Genomic DNA, 22224 nt, shown 5'->3' on the forward strand with positions numbered 1-22224 from the left:
TTTTGTTGTGGGATCAATCTCATTCATCCAGATCGCTGATTCCTCTGCTCATTTTCAGGAGAGAAGCCCTACATTTGCCCCTATGAAGGCTGCAACAAACGCTATTCCAACTCTAGCGACCGCTTCAAGCATACACGCACCCACTACGTGGACAAGCCCTACTATTGCAAAATGGTGGGTTGCCTGAAGCGATACACAGACCCCAGCTCTCTGCGGAAGCACATCAAGGCCCATGGGCATTTTGTGGCCCAAGAGCAGTCGGGTTCTGGCAGAGTGGGTTCCCTGGTGAAATCAGCCCAGATTGCAGGAGCAGGGAAAGAATCTGAGCTGACCTACGTCAGCGGAGCCCACATCATCATTCCGAGTGCTGCAGCTGCTCTCCTAGGTGGCCACAGCTTACAAGGCCTAGGGGCTTCCTTGCCACTGTCACCTCTCAGCCCTCAGCCTTTAGACTTGAGCACTCTTGGGAGCCCCAGCTCCCCTCCAGCTGGTCTTGCTGGAACCCCAATCCTGTCTTTCAACGGCTCACCACTTGGCCTGGCCAAGTCACCCCTGCTGTCTCCTGCATTCTCATCCTCAGCCCTGGGCTTGCCTATGGTGCCTGTGCTGGGCTCGGACCGCGGAGGGCACAGCAAGGGCAGAGGCAGGGGTGAGGAGGGAGATGATGAGAGGCCTGGGGGCGTGCTTAACCTCTCCACAGGAGCATCTCATGATCCTCTGTCTTGGGTGGTCATCCCTTCGGGCCCAGTTGTGCTGAAGCCAGCTGTGGTCAACTGATTCCCTCTGCATTCCAGAGGAGGGGGAGGCACAGGTGTCAGAGGTGAGGGGCAGGCCCATGTTGGGGGGTGGGGGTTTTCCACAGTTGAAAAGCAGTCTGCACTTCTCTGAAGTGATACTATCTTCTCCGATTTACCTCCCGCACTGTATTTCATTTCAGTTGTAAGTTGTCCTATTTTTTTTATAGTTATTGATACAACTGGGACCAGCATCTAATCAGACACTTTAAATAATAGCTATAAATATCAATGGGGAAAAAAAGACCAGCAGCCAATTGTTCACTGATGGTCCTCACGTTTTCTGTAACTGACATTGTCTGGCAGTGCTGAAGTGAGGTGGAGTAATAAGAATCTATGCCCTTGCTTCAAAAAGCCCTCAGCCATTTCTCTGTATGTACATGTTACAAGTATGTTTGTACACAACACTCTAAGGATGCTGTATTGTGCATTAATTCTAAGGTCAACCTTAACACTACTTTTGAGCGCTCTGTAACGACTATTGTAATAATGTATAGACAAGCTAGTAATCTTTAAGCAGGCTATGTGAAACTGGTTCAGTCAGCTTTGTGAGGGGTGCTTGGTTGTGGGCTAGTTAGGGTTTTTTTTTTCCCCGAGACAATCATTGTCTGTATTAGCCTAATAGACAGTGGGTTTATGCTAGTGCTCCAGAGAAACGTTTCTGTAACCCACAGGTGTACACATTCCCAGTGAGAGAACAGGCCTCTTCATCACTTGCTAGCTATATGGAAAACCTCGCATTTGCTGCTACATTATCTAGCTAACTGCTACTCCTGTTCCTTGAATTTTTTTGATTTACATAAATGTATACCTGACAATCTGTCCTCTAAGAGGGAAGAAAAAACATGATCAACAAGCACTATTTACGTAAAAGCAGGTTTAAACCTGACTTGAATATCTTGGTAACAGACACAAGACTCAGAGCAACTGAGTTTCAAGGCAAGTAAAGGTATTATGTACCGTCAACTATCATGTTTCTACTTTGTTTGTAGGTAACTGTGGAACTACTGCAACTAGTACCACCTGCTGGACATTCGTTTTACTGCACCCTACTAGTCAGAGCTTTTTTTTCTTTTACTATTTAAGCATCATGTGGCAAAATGGAAGCCCTTTAATTGACACAGCACAATGTTTTTGTGTTAAAAGCGACCCTTTTCAGACGCCGCTGTTGAAAGCAGTCACCAGTGTGTTACATATATAGACACAAAAGAACATGCACGCACACATAGAATGGTGGGTGCAACAAACCATTTCATCAATGCAGTATTCACCGCACAATTTTACCCATATCAAGGGAAATGCACGGTGCCAAAAAGTCTGTCCAGAGGACTTAAATACAGATAGTTATCTGAAAAAAATATATATTTCTCTTTTACAATGTAGTCAGATGTTTGTTTACATAAACTTAAATCCAATTTTAAGAGTGTAGACTTCTCTTCACCTAAAATCAGATGTCTCTCCTCAGGACAAGCATTCCATTTTTTGACAGAGTTTTAGAACATTCCTTATTGGCTGGAGTCACTGGCTGCCATTAAGGCTTTCAAGATACCAGAAATGGACAGTTGTTACATTATCAAACATTCCAACTGACTTGTATTTCTTCCTCCTGTACTTGTACTCACAACTTTTGTCCCAGCTCAGTCTTATAATTCCAGAATGGTTACATTACATTTGAGAAAACTACAGTTATTTATGTTTGTTATATTATTTGGACGAAACATTTTCTGATGTTGACGTTGCTTTGTCATAGTCTCTACTATCGCTGCTTTGCATTCAGCTTTTTGTCACAGATGAGTTAGGATGGAGGGATGAAAATTAGGCATGAAGAGAGGGATGGTCCTTTCATTGGGTCGTGCAAAGTTATAACAAGTGGTTTGACTTGAATGACCCAATTCCCATAGAGTTTCATGTCAAGCCCACATGAGTAGGCCAATGGTCCAGGAGGCTGTCTGTAATAGTTGATTAAGGACACTTCTCAGTGTCTCTTCCCACCAGTGATGTCAGCGATAAGATTAACATTTCAGCACAAACCTCAGTGTTCCTAAAACCAGGACATATGCTAACTGAAGACCCTTCACCAGACTGAAGTTATCAGTGCCGTAGCCGAAAGTCACCTACCTTTTTCCTTTTTAAAGCAGTTCTAAAAACTGACCGTGGCAGCTGCCTGCACATGTGCCTGACTTAGAAACTAAGTCACTGAACCTTTCATGCCTCCATTTTTTGTTCACAGATTAAAGAAAAACAATGCTGCTTTACACAAAGCTTACCAGACAAAGGAAACACATTCGCAAACACCATAAACATACAGTCCCTTCAGTGTGTTTCAGGTATTGCTGAGCAGAGAAGTTGTCTCCACGACCCAGCCATGTCCTGCATTCTTACAATCATGATTAATACTGTTCTCGCAGTTCATCCAAGGCCATGACCCCTGGTAGTGTGTCAGTGATGCAAGATGATGTTATTAGGGACCATTCCTATGTTACCACTCAAAGACTTCAGGATTCTTTTCTACCCTCCACCCTTGTTTCCTCTCTGTGTCACTCAGAGGCCGGTCCATGCCTGTCATTTGAGAAAGTTGATAATGACACAGACCCTTCAGGGTCTACATCATTCAAATATTAAATAAGCTGTTTGATTCATTAACCCTTTGAGCACTCTGGAGAAGCCTACACTAGGGAAAATAAGCTTTGATGAAGCGATTACGGACATGGTTGTTAATATACATTAGCAATAATCAAAATGGCTTGGACAGTGTTATAGTTATGCAGTGAATATTTTATTTACAATTTTTGACGCAGTAACCATCTTTGCAATCCTGTCAGTTTTAGACTTGACCAAGAGGCAGCCCATATACGGTACAATAAGCATCACTGTAACTAAGTGGTCATCTAAGAACACTAAAGTGACAAGACAATGTAGAGTGATGTCCCTTTTAAAGACTGAAAATGCAACCAAATAAAAACAAAACAGTTTAAGTGCCACAGTGGTGCACAAAGGGTTAATGCACGACTATGGCCAGGAAAGGCCGGTATCCAGTTTCTTTTCTTTTTGCACATTGAAATATTTTAATGTCAGTATTTTCTTTTTTTTCCAAGTGCCTTTATTGTAGGTGAAATGTAGAAGTAAAAATACAGTATATGAAAAATAAATATATATAAATATATATATATATATATTTTCTCAGCATCATGTTCTGAAGCCGAACATGCAGAATATCAGAGTTGTAAAAGTCTCCAATTGGTACAACATAGGTGTTTGTGCTCCTGTTTTAGAGGAATTTTATTACGATATTGATAATGACATCAATGAAAACAAATGTTTAATAAAGTTGCATTTGATATATTGAACTCTACCGAGTCTTCTTTTCTGCTGATCAGGCCAGTCACTGGCTGACTGAAAATATGGGTGTGATCTACAAGAATACATTTAGTAAAACACCACAACTGCCTTACAAGGCAGACTCTAAACATGCAAGTTCACCTGAATTCCCTCTGTATTGAACACAGTACCGCTCATAAAAATGGTGTATATAATAAATCAGAGTTGGGAGGTATACCAGTATAAAAGTATAAATACCACTGTGACAAAATCATGTGAAAACCATAAACATCAAATATTTATTATAAACACAAATGGAATTTTTTTTGCAGAAACAGCCTTTATTTTCCATTCTTTTGTCGAACTCTATATGCTTTAGTACAGAGCAGTAAACAAATGTGGAACAGTGAACTCTCTTTGTTAGAAGCAGTAAACTGTGAAACATTTTAAGGACCTGAGGTGAAATCATTTGAAAATTGAAGATGTGAAAACAAACAGGGCTGAGGTTGAAGGAGGCAACTGTATTGTGATATAGTTTTGCCCAGACAGTATGAAAATATCTTGATATAAATAATTAATTTCATGATGGAATGAATGCCATGTCACAAATACTGTGTCTAAAAGACTGAAGAAACCAGACTACACATGATAAAGAAAAGGACAAGGCTTTAATGGAACCAGAACATTATTTACAGAGGAAAAACTGAAATGACTGAAAAGACTCATGTCTGTTGCTGTTGTTTCTGTTCTAGAGGATCTTGCTTCTGAATTTGTAGTTCCTCATCCAGGCGCTCCTTGGCCCTCACCACCTGCCCAAGACAACATTAGACACATAGACATGATCCAACACCCAAGACAGACAAACCTGTCTGTAACATTTATTTCTATAAAAAAACATTCGGAAGTCAATCTGTATATAATCATAACACTTAACAAGACAAAAAGGTCAAACACCAGGCACATTGAATTACTTTCCTGTGAGGTACCAATTACCACTTCAAAAATTTAGAAGCATTTAATGGCTGATTTAGGAAATGCTGTCCCATGTTTGCATACCTTAGACTGTAGGTAGAAAGAGCCACCAGCTGCTTTGTCATTGACTTTAAACAAATGTTCATAATTCTGCGGAGAACACAGAAAGTTAGCCTCACTTTGTGTGTCTACTTAAATTCACAGCTGAAATGGTGTGTGACAGCTCATGTTTCATACATTCTACACTAAGAACACTGGCCACGTACCGTCTGTATTTCTTCTGGTTTCAGTGTAGAGACATTCAAAATCTGCTGGGCTTCTTGAACGGTCATCCCAGTGAAGCTGGATGCTGCAGCAGACTGCTTACCTGCCCTCCCCCTCGCCTCTGCTGCAGCTTGGCTGGCTGCAAAGACGGGAGATAACACTGATGTAATCTAGACTGAAAATCTGATCTACAAAAGACAAATATGTACTGGATTCAGAACTTAAGAACTAAAAGTCAGCCATGCAGTCCTCAACTCACCCGCAAACTCTTGGCGTAAAGCTCGAGCAAATGCCCGGCCCACCACTTGCACTCCAACTACCACAATCTGAGCAAGATACTTTGCCTACAACCAAGAACAGAAAAAAAAAACGTTACAGATGATTTGTCTGCTACAACAACCACAAGTTGAAAGCCTTCACATGTTCCTGAAGGCCTATAATATAATCTTTAATAAATAATATACATTAATGCATTAACCTTAAAATACTATAGGGTACTATACTTAGCTACATAAGATTCTACAGAAAAAAACAATGCAACAGATACTATATTAATACTGAGATATCATATACTTCACAATAAACAAGAGATGCAATATTCTACTACATTGTTATACCAGATTTTATAGGCAATACTATTGTATAGTAGACAATATAATTATTACAGTAATAGACTAGAACAATAGTGTATAATATACCTTGCAATACTAAGGTATATTACACTTTCGACAAAATATTATACTAGTATACTACACTTTATAGACACTACTATACTATTATATGCATACTACTGTAAGGACGATATTCCGTTATAGCCTGTCGTACGCTTGGAAAATGTTTTGAGGATCACTATTTAGCTTTAACCTGGACACCGTGAACTGTAATGAATAGTTTTACAATTTAATTTATCTTTCGCGACTCCTCTCACCCGGAGACAGAGCAGACAGAAGCACGCTCAACTCTATTTCTCTGACTCTGAACATTAGTTTGCCAAAAAGAGTATTACTGCCTCAGCTAAACACCTTCATACTAAATAGCCTGGTGTGTAATACTGAGAACGCTATTTGACACCGACCAATTCAGGATGATGAAGGTTATGTTGACCTGGCCTAGCTTGATAAATATAAAATACGAAAACCAGGACATACCATTGTACAGCCTTGTGTATCTTCCGTGTTAAAGTGAAACGCTGGCAGCTGCACTCACAACATTAATGTTTTCGCATGTGCCTCCATCAAGGTGAAGCACACGGAGGCCATAACACTATCGACAGAGGAGAGTTTAGGCTTCGTATACTAAGCACCTCTACTGCCACCCGGTGGATGGAGGTCTTTGGTTTGTAACGTTTCATTCTTACAGAGCACTAGTAAACCTCTATGCCTGTCACGTAGCTTACAAAAGATATGTTGAAATCTTTAGAAAGATCTGTAGGCTGAAATTGTTTTTTTATTCATCAGCTTTTCATTTGGATTTCCCGTCCCACCTTAAGTGGTACTGCAGTTACATACTGACGCCTATAGGTGGCCTTAACGCTGAGAATCGCATACGTCAATGAAATGCGGTGTAAACCTCTGAATAAAATGAGAAACGTCCACTTTAAAATTAGAACAGTATTTATTTCAGAATATGCGTAACGTATTTTATACAGCATTATGCAACATTAGAAAAACATTAACTAAATAAGAGAAAAGAGAACGAGTGTGGTTGTACTTATTTGCAAAGGACCTATACAATAAAAATGACAAAAAGTCTTGCTGTTTTTTTTTATAAACAAGAAAACTTTTTTTTTGTTTTGTTAAATTCCTAGGCGCATGTTTCCTCATTCTCAAAATATCTCAATATTTTGATAATTTTGTTTAAGACACAACATAACAGACTGTTAATACTTTGAAGAAAAAGAAACCGTGCTTAAGATTGTTTCTATAATGATCTTGTGACCATCTTGTGACCATAGCATGTGAGAAGAACAAACTGCATTTAATTTGTTGATCATTATCTCCTGATTGTCAAAACATCTGAAAAATCTGACAATCAGGTTCAAGATACAATAAACAAATTACTAGAATCTTCTTAAAATGTTTCAGAAATCTGACAGTAGTGTTTCAGACACAGTATAACAAACTATCAAAATTGTGAAGAAGAAATTTTACTGTAGATTGTATGTATGTGTGTATTTGTTTATGCTTGCCCTGTGAACGTGGAATCTAAGAATATGAACTTTGGACAAATTTCACTTTCAGTTTAATTCCTATAGCATTTTCTGATAGTAATGCGAATAATCTAAAGACTCAATATTACAAACTATTAAAAAAGAAGAAGTAAATCTACTGTAGGCTTTCTTTTTATTATGACCCGGTGATGGAATGTGTGGGAAAATAGCATTCCTTGCAAGATATCTCTTGATTGTAAATAGGTCTCAAATAAAAATTATTTATTTAATATTGTAGGGCATCTAAGCCGATAGAACGGGAGCAAATTGCATGTTCTACTTAAAGTATCTCCTGATACATACATATCTCACATATCTGACTGTGAAGCATAAGACACAATATGGCAAATTATCAGAATCCCGAAGAAAAAGAAAATTTTCCCTAGAGTTTTATTTTGTGACCCTGTGAATATAGCATGTGAGATAATAGAATGTATGGGAAAATTACATTTCTGCTTAAACCCTACAGGGCATTAATTCCTGATTTGCAAAATGTCTCAAAAGTCTGACAGTCAGGCTTAGTAAGCAATACCACACACTATTTAAATTGTGAAGAAGAAGAATTTTTGCTGTAGTTTTTGTTTTATGGTTTATTTTTAAACAAACAAATAAATAAATAAATAATGACAGTGTGGCATAGAATGTGGATACATTTCAGTTCAATTGCAGCCTAATTTCTATAGCATTTTCTCCTGATACTCTAGATGTCTCAAAAATCTGAGAATCGTAGAAATAATTTAACAAAATATCAGTGTTCTGTTTTTGTTTTGACCTTGTGAACACAGCACCTGAGACACTTTTGGCTTAATTTCTATTAATCCTGAAGAAGAAGACATTTCACCGTAGCAATAACAATTTATTAATTTTTCAGCAAAGTTGCTCTGGTCTTTCCTGCTGACTATAGTACGCTATGTAGGAAGCAGAGTAAAAATTAGAGAGCAGGAAAAAATTATTATATCACTGAAGGCAGATTGTAAAATCTTGTCAGCAACTTTTCACAAATAGTGAAGCAAAACATTTTATGTGCTGGTGGCCTATATACCACTCAAAAATGTTTGCTAAATTAATGAAAATACTCTTTAATGAATATATGACAGAACAATTAAATCCAAGAGTTGTAAAATAAACTGAAAATGTGTTTTTATTATAAAATCTTCTATCGCTTAATTATGCAGCAGTTAGTTCCGGCCACACAAGCTGACTGGTTAAGAAGCGTTCTAACCACACTGTTATTTTGCCATAACAAAACAGGTTTTTCATAAACGCTGTATCACTCCGCTGAGATGCCTTTGCTCAGCAACGACTTTGACAGCTGTAAGAGACGCTCAAGCCCTTTGAACATTCTTACTTCAGACTTGCACACAAATCGAAAGTGGATACTTTTAAGATTACATTTGACCTACAGTCGATTTGGTTGGACTCTGAAGATGAGACTACACTAAATTCCCAAACTGTCAGTTGGTCTGTGCAAAGAGCTGGAGAATGAACTGCTGGCCTTCGGCTCGTGCCTGTGACCAAATGACAGCTTATTATCTTATTGTTATTTTACGATAACACACACCGTCTTGTGTTCTATTGCTTAAATGAAATGCAATATGGACAGTCGTTCTGTATTTGTGCAATCCTTTAAGTTCAGAATGTTTGCACACTGTCATCACAGTAAAATTTCTTCTTCAGGTTTTTGATAGTTCATTATATTGTGTCTTAAACCTGTTTATCAGATATTTTGATGTTTTGACAATCAGATGTACCCAGACAACAAATGTACACTGGGCCTGATTAGGGCCAAATGTAGCGCTTGAACCAGTCTGGATCCGGAAAGCAGAGCTGGCCTGGTGTCTTTTTGCACATTGACCCAATACTGGAACTGATTCGATTTACGGATCTGCGCCAAAACAGATTAAAAACTGGCCCTGAATTGGTGCAGGTCTAAATATTATTTCCTTCGTATCTGGCCCAAATTTGGCACAGACCCTGTTCCAAGCTCAAGTTGATATAAGCAGCTGTGTCTGGAACGGATCCGGCCCTGACTTGTTGCATCTGCACCGGCTCCATTCCAGAGTCAGCAGCAGCTCCATATTGCACATAATTATTCACAAATCATTAATAATAAATGTTATAAAAAAAGCTACATTCAAAAATGGAAACATAAAACCAAATACCTCAAAAAAGTTTTCTTGAATGTCATTACTTTTTCTTTTTTTTTAAAAAAATGAACAATACAATGCCAGTACTGAGGTGTAGACTTATCAGCAAAAATCCTGCTATTAAACAAGCGATAATTAGCTGATTTGTTTTCAATTGTAATAAACTGACATTAAAAACAGACTTTTCAACACTGACAGAGATGGCTAAACTCTGCTCACGATAATTACATTATTATCACAATAATAATGGTTAACTGCCAATTTGGACACAAAATATTACCATGCTGAGTTTTACAATGTCAAATTAAGGAGTGAGACCACTGTATCAGTGAAACAGTTCAACTAAAATGAATTGGAAATTGAACAAATCCATGCAATGGCTAGTGCTATGTCAAGAAAGCCAGAACCAAACCTATGTTCTTAACTGCATTCCTCTATCCAACATGTTAATAACTTTATTCAAAACAGGCCTGTCACTATCGATTATTTTAGTAATTGAACAATCTAATGATTATTTAGATTTTTTGATGTACACTGAAATTGTAATAGCCATTGCAATTACAACACTGAAAATACATGATAAAAATGAATACTGGCACTATTGTCCGATTAAGAGTCTGACCAATTCAGTGGTTGACCCAGCCAAAATTTGCAGCCCACAGTTTCATGACCTCTCAAAGGGTGGGTGAAACCTTAGAAGAAGAATGTTCACCCTATAGCAGACATGGAGGAAGTTGGATCTAAAGAAGTGGTGAAAGAGGTTGGTTCCAGAGGAAAACAAGAGAGGCCAGTCTAAATAAAGTGGCTAAAAAAAGGGCGTGTGGGAGGCTGGCCCTGGCAGAGAGAGGTATAGAAGGCTGGCCCTGGTGGAGAGAGGCGTAAGAGGCTGGCCCTACAAGGGAGATGTGTAGAAGGTTGGCCCTGGAGAAGAGAGGTGTAGGAGGCTGGCCGTGGAGGTGAGAGGTGTAGGAGGCTGGCCCTGGAGGGGAGAGGTGTAGGAGGCTGGCCCTGGAAAGGAGAGGAGTAGGAGGCTGGCCCTGGAGGCGACAGGTGTAGGAGGTTGGTCCTGGAGGGGAGAGGTGTGGGAGGCTGGCCCTGGCGGGGAGGTGTAGGAGGCTGGCCCTGGCGGAGAGGTGTAGGAGGCTGGCCCTGGAGGGGAGAGGTGTAGGAGGCTGGCCCTGGCGGAGAGGTGTAGGAGGCTGGCCCTGGCGGAGAGGTGTAGAAGGCTGATCCTGGCGGAGAGGCGTAGGAGGCTGATCCTGGCGGAGAGGCGTAGGAGGCTGGCCCTGGCAGAGAGGCGTAGGAGGCTGGCCCTGGCGGAGAGGCGTAGAAGGCTGGTCCTGGCGGAGAGGTGTAGGAGGCTGGCCCTGGCGGAGAGGCGTAGGAGGCTGGTCCTGGCAGAGAGGTGTAGAAGGCTGGTCCTGGCAGAGAGGTGTAGAAGGCTGGTCCTGGCGGAGAGGTGTAGAAGGCTGGTCCTGGCGGAGAGGTGTAGGAGGCTGGTCCTGGCGGAGAGGCGTAGGAGGCTGGTCCTGGCGGAGAGGTGTAGGAGGCTGGCCCTGGCAGAGAGGTGTAGAAGGCTGGTCCTGGCAGAGAGGTGTAGGAGCCTGGCCCTGGCAGAGAGGTGTGGTGTATTCAGTCCATGTCAGTTCCTCTGAGATGTGAACACCGAGGAACTTGAAGCTGCTGACCCTCTGTACTGTGGCTGCGTTGATGGTGATGAGGGTGTGCGCTCTCTCTTGCTTCCTGAAGTCCACTATGAGCTCCTTGGTCTTGTTGACATTGAGAGAGAGATTGTTCTCCTGGCACCAGAGTGACAGAAAGTTGACCTCCTCTCGTTGTCATTGGAGATCAGGCCAACAACTGTGGTGTCATCTGCAAATTTGATGATGACATTGGAGCTGTGTCTGTTTGAGCAGTCGTGGGTGTACAAGGAGTACAAGATAGGGCTGAGCACACAGCCCTGAGGAGCTCCGGTGTTAAGGGTCAGTGAGGAGGAGGTGATATTGCCCATCTTTACCACCTGGCCTGGGCCCCTCAGGAAGTTCAGGATCCAGCTGCACAGAAAACCGTTCAGACCCAGATACCGAAGCTCAATGTCAAGCCTTGAGGGCACGACGGTATTTAATGCTGAGCTGTAGTCCACAAACAGCATTTTCATTTTTACATACGTGTTCTTTTTGTCCAGATGGGAGAAGGCAGTGTGTAGAGTCAGGGATCCACATGTTACAGACACCAACACACCACAACCATGTCAGTGTCACTGCAGCGTTAAGAATGATCCACAACCCAAATAGTACCTGCTCTGTGGTGGTCCTGTGGGAATCCTGATCACTGAAGAACAGAGTAACAAAGTATGCAGAGAAACAGATGGAATACAGTCTGTAACTGTACAACTACAAAGTGAAACTATATGGTCACTGGAGCTAATAAAATGGACAATGAGTGTAAAAACAAGGAAGTGGCTGGTCAGTGTATATAGGTACTTATGGATATATTTCATAACATAGAGCTGTGGTTCTAGGTGGCACATGGTACAGTGGGTAGCACCACCTCACACCAAAAAGGGCCTGGGTTCGATTCTCTGGCTAGGCAATCAGGGTCCTTTCTGTTTGGAGTTTGTATGTTCTCCGCGTGTCTGCAGGGATTTCCTCCTGCAATCCAAAGACATGCAGTCAGGCCAACTGGACATGCTAAATTGCCCCAGTGTGTGTGTGTGTGTGTGTGTGTGAAACGTGTCTGTCTGCCCTGCCTTCCACCCAGTGATCACTGGGATAGGCTCCTGCACCCCTGTGACCCAGGAGGATAAGCAGCTTAGATGATGGATGGAGCTGTGGTTCTTGTGCTCTTAACACACCTGATTCAAATATGCTAATTAACAAGTCTTTGTGTGGATATGTTAGAGCAAGGAAAGCACTAAACTGTGCAGGCCTGGATACTGCAGGAGAAGGGTTGGGAAACAATACACTGGGCATTAAATAAGCAAAAAGCAGTTCACACTCAGCATTTCATGTTTAAAAGCTCAGAATAAGAAGAAAATGCTGGGTTTTTTTTTTAATAAATGCAATTCCATATTTTTAATGTTCTGTTAAATCTATTAAAATACAAACCCCATTCCAGCGGAGGAGCTCATAAAATGTTGTATGCTGTTCTGTGTTCAGGAAATGATTGCATTCTTTTACATTAAAAATGTTTAAGCATTTATAAACTATGAGTTTGCCCAAATGCTCCATATCAACCCATGCATTTTGGACTTGGAGCTCCCAAATGAGTCCAAAATGACTGGGTTGATATGGAGATCATAAAAGATCGTAAAACATTTTAACACCGCTGTTATATTTTTCAGTACTTTTAAACTGGAGTTATAGGGAATTAAAATGGCACCTCGTGTACGTCCATGATATCAGTGAGCGCGAAGAGCCAATGAGCTGCTCCGTTCGCCAGTCAATCATCACGCTCTAGCAGCAATGCCCGCCTCCTGCTGACAAAGAAAGCTTTCTTTGCTTTTTTGCTTTTTTGCTGAAATACATCATTCTGTTTTCTAAAATAAAAAAAATGTTCTGGGCGAGTGAATCTAAACTATTTTAAGCTTTCGTTTGTAGCCGTTGAGATCCCTTCATTCCCATTCATTGAGGACTCACTCGCGGGCGCCCTCACTGGGATAGGCTCCTGCACCCCTGTGACCCAGGAGGATAAGCAGCTTAGATGATGGATGGAGCTGTGGTTCTTGTGCTCTTAACACACCTGATTCAAATATGCTAATTAACAAGTCTTTGTGTGGATATGTTAGAGCAAGGAAAGCACTAAACTGTGCAGGCCTGGATACTGCAGGAGAAGGGTTGGGAAACACTACACTGGGCATTAACTAAGCAAAAAGCAGTTCACACTCAGCATTTCATGTTTAAAAGCTCAGAATAAGAAGAAAATGCTGTTTTTTTTTTTTTAATAAATGCAATTCCATATTTTTAATGTTCTGTTAAATCTATTAAAATACAAACCCCATTCCAAAAATTGGGTTGGCACAGTATGTAAAATACAAATAAAATAAAAATCTATTTAGAAATTCTACACTTATTTGAATAAAAACAATACAAAGACAAGCTAAGTAATACTTTGTTATTAACTTTGTTACTTTTGCAAATATATGCTCATTCTGAAGTGATGCTTGCAGCATGTTCTAAAAAAGTTTTAACAGGAGCAATTTAAGACTAAAAACAAAAACAAAAAACAGTGCAAGACAAAACATCAAATGTAATTTTTGGTACTGTTTCCAATGTTTAATACAGGCCAAACAATTTACTAACCACTACTGTTTTTAATGATGTTTCACATATTGTCCCAGCTTTTTTGGAATTGAGTAAGATATCAGGTCAGGTGAATTAATCTTTATTGTCATCCAGTGCAGTTGGATGAAATAGCTTTCTCCAAGGCCTTGGGGCAACATGCAACAGCACAGTAAACAGTGCAGAACAAGGCACAAATATGCTGGTGTGTAATACAGAGTCTTTCAAATGTAGCAGCATATTAAAATAGTGTCTAAGCAGCATAAGGGATTCCTAGAGTGTAAAGAGGGAGAATAAAATAAGTGTCCATAACCTCTGTTTATAATGGGTATAATTAATGTATGAAATATTATAATCACACAAAATTTCAAAACTCTTTAATACCACAATTTCAGTTCATCCATTACTGATATTATTCTATTCATTATCAGGGCCAGTGGCGCAATGGATAACACGTCTGACTACGGATCAGAAGAGTCTAGGTTCAACTCCTGGCTAGCTCGTCCTTTTACAGGGCAGTCGTGGGCTGGAGGTTAGGGAACCAGCCCTGTGACTGGAAGGTTGCTGGTTTGATCCCCCGGCTGACAGTCCATGACTGAAGTACCCGACATAAGTCCATGACGTAAGCAAGGCACCTAACCCCCATCAGCTGTGGATAGGGCTGCCCACTGCTCCAGGCAAGTGTGCTTACTGCCCCCTAGTGTGTGTGTTCACTAGTGTGCATGTATGTGGGTGCTTCACTGCACGGATGAGTTAAATGCAGAGGTCTAATTTCACAGTGTGCAACCACAGTGACAAATGATTCTCAATTCATCATTATGTGTAAACAATAGTTTATTGTTTAAGCACTTGGGCCTACACATAAATCTTATCAATATGAAATGCTTATCTAATAATGATAAAATCCATAATCATTCAAATAAATATATTTTGTGTTGGAATGAGACTTGTAGGACTGAAGTAGGACTGAAGTAGGACTGAGGAATATGAAGGAGTTGGGGTGGTGGTGGGGATTGCGAACCTTTCATCACGGGAACGGAAGGTGAGGATGTGAATTTGTAGAGTGCTAGATTAGAAGAGCGAGGGGTTTGATCCATGTTCTTCCCCCTCAAACTTCAGTTTTAAATTCTTATGTTCATCTTAATCAACTTAATCTTCAGTTGATCACACTCACCCACTACACAGCTTCTTCAGCCTGCTGCCATCAAGAAGAAGACAGAGGCTCCGGGTCAGGACCAGCAGACTGGGGGATCAGCTTCATCCACTAGGCTGTCAGGATGCTCAACTCTCTCCCTACTTTCACCTCCTTTCTTTATTGGATCCAAAGGTGTCCTACAGAAAACGTGTGATAATGATAACCATTAAGATAATTCCCATTAGAAAACCAAACCTTCAGGTTTTAATCCTGATGGTTCTAATGGTCTCTTCATCAGTGAAGAGACAGATCCATGAAACATAACATCTGGTATCTTAAATTTCAAAAGCATAACTTTGTTTAGAGTCTAATAAATTTTCTTAAAAAGAGAGAAAACTCCACTTATCTGCCAGAGGCCATCTCAGAAGACAGAGAGCGTGTCAGTGTAAGAGGTCTTATATCTTATATGGGGAGTTGTAATACGTTGGCGGCCCATTAGAGGGCACCAGCACACTTTGGGAAATATCCATCCATCCCTCCATCCATCCATTATCTTCCGCTTCTCCGGGGACTTTTGGAAATAGATCATTTTTAGATTTGCAGCTTTAAAATGGTATTGAGTCCCGTGAAATCCACTATCCATACATTTTCTAAGCTGCTTCTCCCTCAGGGTCGAGGGAGATCCCGGGGGGGGGGGGGGGGGGGGGGGGGGGGGGGGGGGGGTGTTGGGAGATGGAGCCTGTCCCAGCGGTCATCGGGCGGAAGATCCTGCCATTATTACAAGTAAATGAATTTCTCTTGCACGTGATAAAACATCACATGTACAGGTGTCAAAATGTTTCTTCTGTATACGATCATGTTTGTCGTCTGCACACGGAAGACGTTATTTCCATCTGTACAAGTATTCCTTTTACGCCTCTACAGTGATGATATTGCCGTCTGCAGTTGAAAAGTCTTGAGGCGTCTTGGCACTATTGCTTTCCGTAATATTTTCACTCGTGCAGCCTACGGCCTTTTCTAACCGGTTTATGGGGTGCCTGGCCACTTCATAACCCCCTCAACCCCACCCCCCTTAAATCAAAAACAGGACTCCTAAACAGCAGAGGGCGCTCGCGAGTAAGTCCTAAATGAATGGGAGTAAATGGAGCTCAACGGCTGAAACGAAAAGTTAAAATAGTTTCTAATCACTCACCCAGAACGTTTCTTTAATTTTAGAAAGTATAAGGATATGTTTCATTAAAAAACGAATCAAAACAAAAATAAAGAAACCAGGAGGCGGTCTTTACTGCTAGTACGTGATGATTGATTGGCGAGCGGAGGAGCTCATAAAATGTTGTATGCTGTTCTGTGTTCAGGAAATGATTGCATTCTTTTACATTAAAAATGTTTAAGCATTTATAAACTATGAGTTTGCCCAAATGCTCCATATCAACCCATGCATTTTGGACTTGGAGCTCCCAAGTGAGTCCAAAATGACTGGGTTGATATGGAGATCATAAAAGATCGTAAAACATTTTAACACCGCTGTTATATTTTTCAGTACTTTTAAACTGGAGTTATAGGAAATTAAAACGGCACCTCGTGTACGTCCATGACATCAGTGAGCGCGAAGAGCCAATGAGCTGCTCCGTTCGCCAGTCAATCATCACGCTCTAGCAGCAATGCCCGCCTCCTGCTGACAAAGAAAGCTTTCTTTGCTTTTTTGCTGAAATACATCATTCTGTTTTCTAAAATAAAAAAAATGTTCTGGGCGAGTGAATCTAAACTATTTTAAGCTTTCGTTTGTAGCCGTTGAGATCCCTTCATTCCCATTCATTGAGGACTCACTCGCGGGCGCCCTCTGCTGATTAGCAGTCTTGTTTTTGATATAACGGCGGGGTGGGGGGTTCGGAAGTGGCCAGGCTCCTCATAAACCGGCTTCGAGACAACCGCTGGTTAAAACAGTACTGACGCGAATCCAGCTTTGCGGAAATGGTCGGATGGGGTTTCCTTAGTTACCGCTAGTAAACATTAACGTTACCGCCGAACAGTCATGGCCGAGTTGTTTGGAGCTAACAGGACCTGGGAGCAGTTATGCAATGGTGAGCAGCATTTAGTGTGCATATACAACGACAACAAAATATATCAGATATTAACACCATGCTTTCATTGAGAGTTGCCTTCTCCTCTGTTAGGAATTAAGTTCTCTAGCTAACTGGCTCATGCTTTAGTCATGGAATCACTTGGGACTAGCGACATTTTCCATAGAAAGACTATTGTTCGGCAAGCGTTAATATGTCAAGAGAGTACAATAAGTTGGCAGGTGCATCATTAAGAAGTCAGTATTAAGGCGTAATCACAGCAAGTGCTATTTTTTGGCGGCAATTATGCAATTTAACCAAGTGGAATCATCACATCAAAATCGAGGCGTTTTTAATTCAATGACAAAATAAATGCAATATTGTAGAAGTACTTCACTGTATTCATAAACGCAGCGTTCAAAACCTTATATCCTTTCTAAAAACAGTATAAATGTAAACTGTGTTTTTTTTTTTTCATACAGAAAAACCGTACACATTGATTGAGAGGTCTCGTACACTCACTGGCCACTTCATTAGGTACACCTGTTCAATTGCTTGTTAACACAAATAGCCAATAAGCCAATCACATGGCCGCAACGGAATGCAGTTAGGCATGTAGAGGTGGTCAAGACAACTTGCTGAAGTGCAGACCGAGCATCAGAATGGGGAAGAAAGGTGATTTAAGTGACTTTGAACGTGGCGTGGTTGTTGGTGCCAGACAGGCTGGTCTGAGTATTTCAGATCTACTTGGATTTTCACACACAACCATCTCTAGGGTTTACAGAGAATGGTCCGAAAAGGAGAAAATATCCAGTGAGCGGCAGTTGTGTGGACAAAAATGCCTTGTTGATGTGAGAGGTCAGAGGAGAATGGGCAGACTGGTTCGAGATGATAGAAAGGAAACAGTAACTCATATAACCATTTGTTACAACCAAGGAATGTAGAATACCATCTCTGAATGCACAACACGTAGAACCTTGAAGAAGATGGGCTACAGCAGCAGAAGACCACACCGGGTGCCACTCCTGTCAGCTAAGAATTTGCACGGGCTCACTGAAATTGGACAATAGAAGATTGGAAAAATGTTGCCTGGTCTGACGAGTCTTGATTTCAGCTGTGACATTCAGATGGTAGGGTCAGAATTGGGCATAAACAACATGAAAGCATGGATCTATCCTGCATTGTATCAACAGTTCAGGCCGATGGTGGTGGTGTAATGGTGTGGGGGATATTTTCTTGGCACACTTTGGGCCCCTTAGTACCAATTGAGCATCGTTTAAATGCCGCAGCCTACCTGAGTATTGTTGCTGACCATGTCCATCCCTTTATGACCACAGTGTACCCATCTTCTGATGGCTACTTCCAGCAGGATAATGCACCGTGTCACAAAGCTCTTATCATCTCAAACTGGTTTCTTGAACATGGCAATGAGTTCACTGTACTCCAATGGCCTCCACAGTCACTATATCTCAGTCCAATAACGTGCTTTTGGGATGTGGTGGAACGGGAGATGCACATCATAGATGTGCAGCCGACAAATCTGCAGCAACTGCGTGACGCTATCATGTCAATATGGACCAAAATCTCTGAGGAATGTTTCCAACACCTTGTTGGAACTATACCATGAAGAATTAAGGCAGTTCTGAAGGCAAAAGGGGGTCCAACCTTTTACTAGCAAGGTGTACCTAATAAAGTGGCCAGCGAGTGTATATGTACGCTTGTCCTCAAACTGAAGTTATTAACAGTGACGAGAAACGAATATTTAGACTCTTTATTTATTTTTTATTATTTGATACACTTATTTTGTTGTCATTGAAATATCCATCTTCTCCCCTTTCTTGAGACTAAATTCTCTAAAACCTCCTGGTTCATCACTCATGTTTCCTCTGATGACATGTAATGTCCCAGTGCCATTTGCAGAGCAGCAGCCCTTATCATGAGGCTCCCAAACCTGCATTTCACTGTGTGTTCTTATGCTCTGTGTACAATCCTCTTTCTCCAAACACGACTGTGTAGTATATTTACTTTACATTTTGATATCTTATTGCAGGTAGTTTTCACTCAGGGCTTTTGTCGTTAGCTTGCAATCTATTTTGAGGTGTTGATCCTTTCCACTTCCATCCTATTCCTATTGTGTTTCAGGGAAATGTTCAGTCTCTAAGGAGCGGCATCTCACTTCTACCACCCCTACTCCTTCTCCAGATATTCAACAGTTAAAGTATGGTAAGTTTTCTCATACAGTTTACACATAACATTCATTTTATTAGAAACATTTAATGTATACACAGTGCTGTGAGATGCACCCTCTTCTGGAGCATGCATGTTTTGTTATTTGATTCCAAAGCAGAGAAAGTCTGCCATTACTCTAGTTATACTGACCAAAATATTACATAACATTTAGTTCATTTGTTTGTTTGTTCATGTATGTATGTTTTTATTGGTAATTCATAAATTATTTTTTCCCCAAAAAATATAGTACTTGTTGAAGAGATAACAGGCAAAAGCCATTTTCTTAAAATACATAAAATATAAAAATATAAATTGCAAGATTTTAGATACCTGTCAAACAAAAACATTGGGGTCTGTAAGGCCATATCCCAAAATTAAATTAACTGAACATTTCAAATTCAATCACTCAATCACAGAGAGCACTGAGGGTGACCCACATTTACAGTGTGGCCAAGTTGTTACAGGGAAAAGGGATTACTAATGTGTAAGAACATATCAAATAATAAAAGTAAACTGAATAATAAAACAACTCTAATCAGGTGAAAATGAAACATTAATAACAGAATACATAAAAACTGTAGAAAATATAAAACTGAAATTTTAAAATTACTAAAATAAACAAATAAATCAAAAGGGAGAATAACATTAAAAAGGGGAAATAATCAGAAAATAAGAATATGACTATGAACAAATAAACAAATGAATAAATGGGGAAACATATATCACTCAAACAAAACAGTTGCAGGCAGAGTGGAGGTGGTTAGAAAGTAAGAGTGATGCCAGTGAGCACCAGCTCCCATTATTTTTACACATCATTGAAGTAATATGTGCTGGCATATGGCCGGAGAGTGTTTTATAAATAAAAATAAACCAGTGTATTTCCCGTCATGCTGCTAGTGAGGGCCAACCAACTTTTTCATACAGTCTGCAGTGATGAGTGTTATACGGGTCTCCAGACCCAGACTGAGTTTAGTGTTATATATAAGGCATCTCAAAAAAGTGAGTACACCGCACACATTTCTGCAAATATTTTATTATACCTTTTCATGGAACTACACTATAGAAATGAAAGTTGGATATACACTATTTTGCAAAAAGTATTCACTCACCCATCCAAATAATTGAATTCAGGTGTTACAAATCACTTCCATGGCCACAGGTGTATAAAACCAAGCACCTAGGCATGCAGACAGCTTCTACAAACATTTGTGAAAGAATGGGTTGCTCTCAGGAGCTCAGTGAATTCCAGCGTGGTACGGTGATAGGATGCCACCTGTGCAAAAAGTTCAGTCATGAAATTTCCTCGCTACTAAATATTCCACAGTCAACTGTCAGTGGTATTATAACAAAGTAGAAGCGATTGGAATTGACAGTAATTCAGCCAGGATTAGCGGATGCTGAGGCACATAGTGGTAGAGGTTGCCAACGTTCTGCAGAGTCAATCACTACAGCCCTCCAAACTTCATGTGGCCTTCAGATTAGCTCAAGAACAGCGTAGAGAGCTTCGTGGAATGAGTTTCTATGGCTGAGCAGCTGCATCCAAGCATCACCAAGCGCAATGCAAAACGTTGAATGCATTGTTGTAAAGCATGCCACCACTGGACTATAGAGCAGTGGGAGACATGTTCTCCGGAGTGATGAATCGCTCTTCTCCGACTGGCAATCCGATGGTCAAAAATTCCCATAAACACAATCCTAAACCTTATGGAAAGCCTTCCAGGAAGAGTTGAAGCTGTTATAGCAGCAAAGGGTGGACCGATGTCATATTAAACCCTATGGATTAAGAATGGGATGTCGCTCAAGTTCATATGCGTGTGAAGGCAGACAAGTGAATACTTTTGGAAATATAGTGTAACTTAAAGTAGTCTTTGTACAGCTTGTATAGCAGTATAGATAAATGAAAGATGAAAATAACTCAACACATAACCAGTAAAGTCTAAATAGCTGGCAACACTGCGAGCTGCACAGGTTGCTACTGGAATCCTCCAGAATCCTCTTCCACTCCTCCATGATGACATCATGTATGTTATGCTGGTGTATGTTAGACGCTAAGCACTCCTCCACCTTTCGCTTGAGGATGCCCCACAGGTGCTCAACTGGGTTTAGGTCTGGAGACATACTTGGCCAGTCCATCATCTTTACCTTCAGCTTCTTCAGCAATGCTGTTGTCATTTTGGAGGTGTGATTGGGGTCATTATCATGTTAGACAACTGCCATGCGGCGCAGTTTCCGAAGGGAGGGAATCATGCTCTGCTTCAAAATGTTACAGTACATGTTGTAATTCATGTCTACCACCACCATGCTTAACTGTAGCCAAGAGACAGTTGTCTTGGTACTCCTCACCAGGGCGCCACCACACCATCTGAGCCAAACAAGTTTATCTTGGTCTCGTCAGACCAAAGGACATGGTTCCAGTATTCCATATTCTTGGACTTCTTGTCTTCAGCAAACTGTGTGCGGGCTTTCTTGTGTGTCAGCTTCAGAAGAGGCTTCCTTCTGGGACGATGGCCATGCAGATCAAGTTGTTGCATTGTGTGGCGTATGGTCTAGGCACCGACAGGCTGACCTCCTACTTCTTCAACCTCTGCAGCAATGCTGGCAGCACTTCTACGTCTATTTTTGAAGCCAACCTCTGTATATGACACTGAACATGTCAACCAAAGACGCTGAGTCCACTTTTCCGTGTGGAACCTGTCTTGGAAAACCACTGGCCCCTGTGCTATAGCTCAGTTTCAGGTTATTTGCAATCTTCTTATAGCCTAGGCCATCTTTGTGGAGAGCAACAATTGTATTTCTCACATCCTTAGAGAGTGTTT

General features: G+C 40.9%; 3 protein-coding genes and 1 long non-coding RNA gene across 5 annotated transcripts in view; 2 read left to right on the top strand and 2 right to left on the bottom strand.

Moving 5' to 3' along the window:
- Nucleotides 1-4141, top strand: part of glis2b (GLIS family zinc finger 2b) — a 45296-nt gene extending 41155 nt beyond the window's left edge. For both annotated transcript variants that reach the window (XM_037544540.1, XM_037544541.1), the window contains exons 7-8: nt 59-820; nt 1787-4141. In XM_037544540.1, coding sequence (XP_037400437.1) covers nt 59-777 — 719 coding nt within the window. In that variant the 3' untranslated portion in view covers nt 778-820; nt 1787-4141. The remainder of the gene's footprint in view (nt 1-58; nt 821-1786) is intronic.
- Nucleotides 4142-4761: 620 nt separating this feature from the next.
- On the bottom strand, nt 4762-6653 carry pam16 (presequence translocase associated motor 16). The gene is made up of 5 exons (XM_017717025.2): nt 6497-6653; nt 5608-5692; nt 5351-5487; nt 5169-5234; nt 4762-4921 (listed from the first exon to the last, which is right to left on the bottom strand). The coding sequence occupies exons 1-5, from the start codon at nt 6497-6499 to the stop codon at nt 4835-4837; spliced, it is 378 nt and encodes a 125-aa protein (XP_017572514.1). The 5' UTR covers nt 6500-6653; the 3' UTR covers nt 4762-4834.
- Nucleotides 6654-12143: 5490 nt separating this feature from the next.
- LOC119265091 lies at nt 12144-15567 on the bottom strand. The gene is made up of 3 exons (XR_005131388.1): nt 15159-15567; nt 13086-13182; nt 12144-12355 (listed from the first exon to the last, which is right to left on the bottom strand). It is a non-coding gene; the product is annotated as an uncharacterized LOC119265091 (long non-coding RNA).
- A 1406-nt stretch (nt 15568-16973) lies between these two features.
- iqck (IQ motif containing K) overlaps nt 16974-22224 on the top strand; it is a 67624-nt gene continuing 62373 nt past the window's right edge. The window contains exons 1-2 of the mRNA XM_017717021.2: nt 16974-17200; nt 19322-19402. Coding sequence (XP_017572510.1) covers nt 17152-17200; nt 19322-19402 — 130 coding nt within the window. The 5' untranslated portion in view covers nt 16974-17151. The remainder of the gene's footprint in view (nt 17201-19321; nt 19403-22224) is intronic.

The sequence above is a fragment of the Pygocentrus nattereri genome, chromosome 14, assembly GCF_015220715.1.
Source record: "Pygocentrus nattereri isolate fPygNat1 chromosome 14, fPygNat1.pri, whole genome shotgun sequence".
NCBI lineage: Eukaryota > Metazoa > Chordata > Actinopteri > Characiformes > Serrasalmidae > Pygocentrus > Pygocentrus nattereri.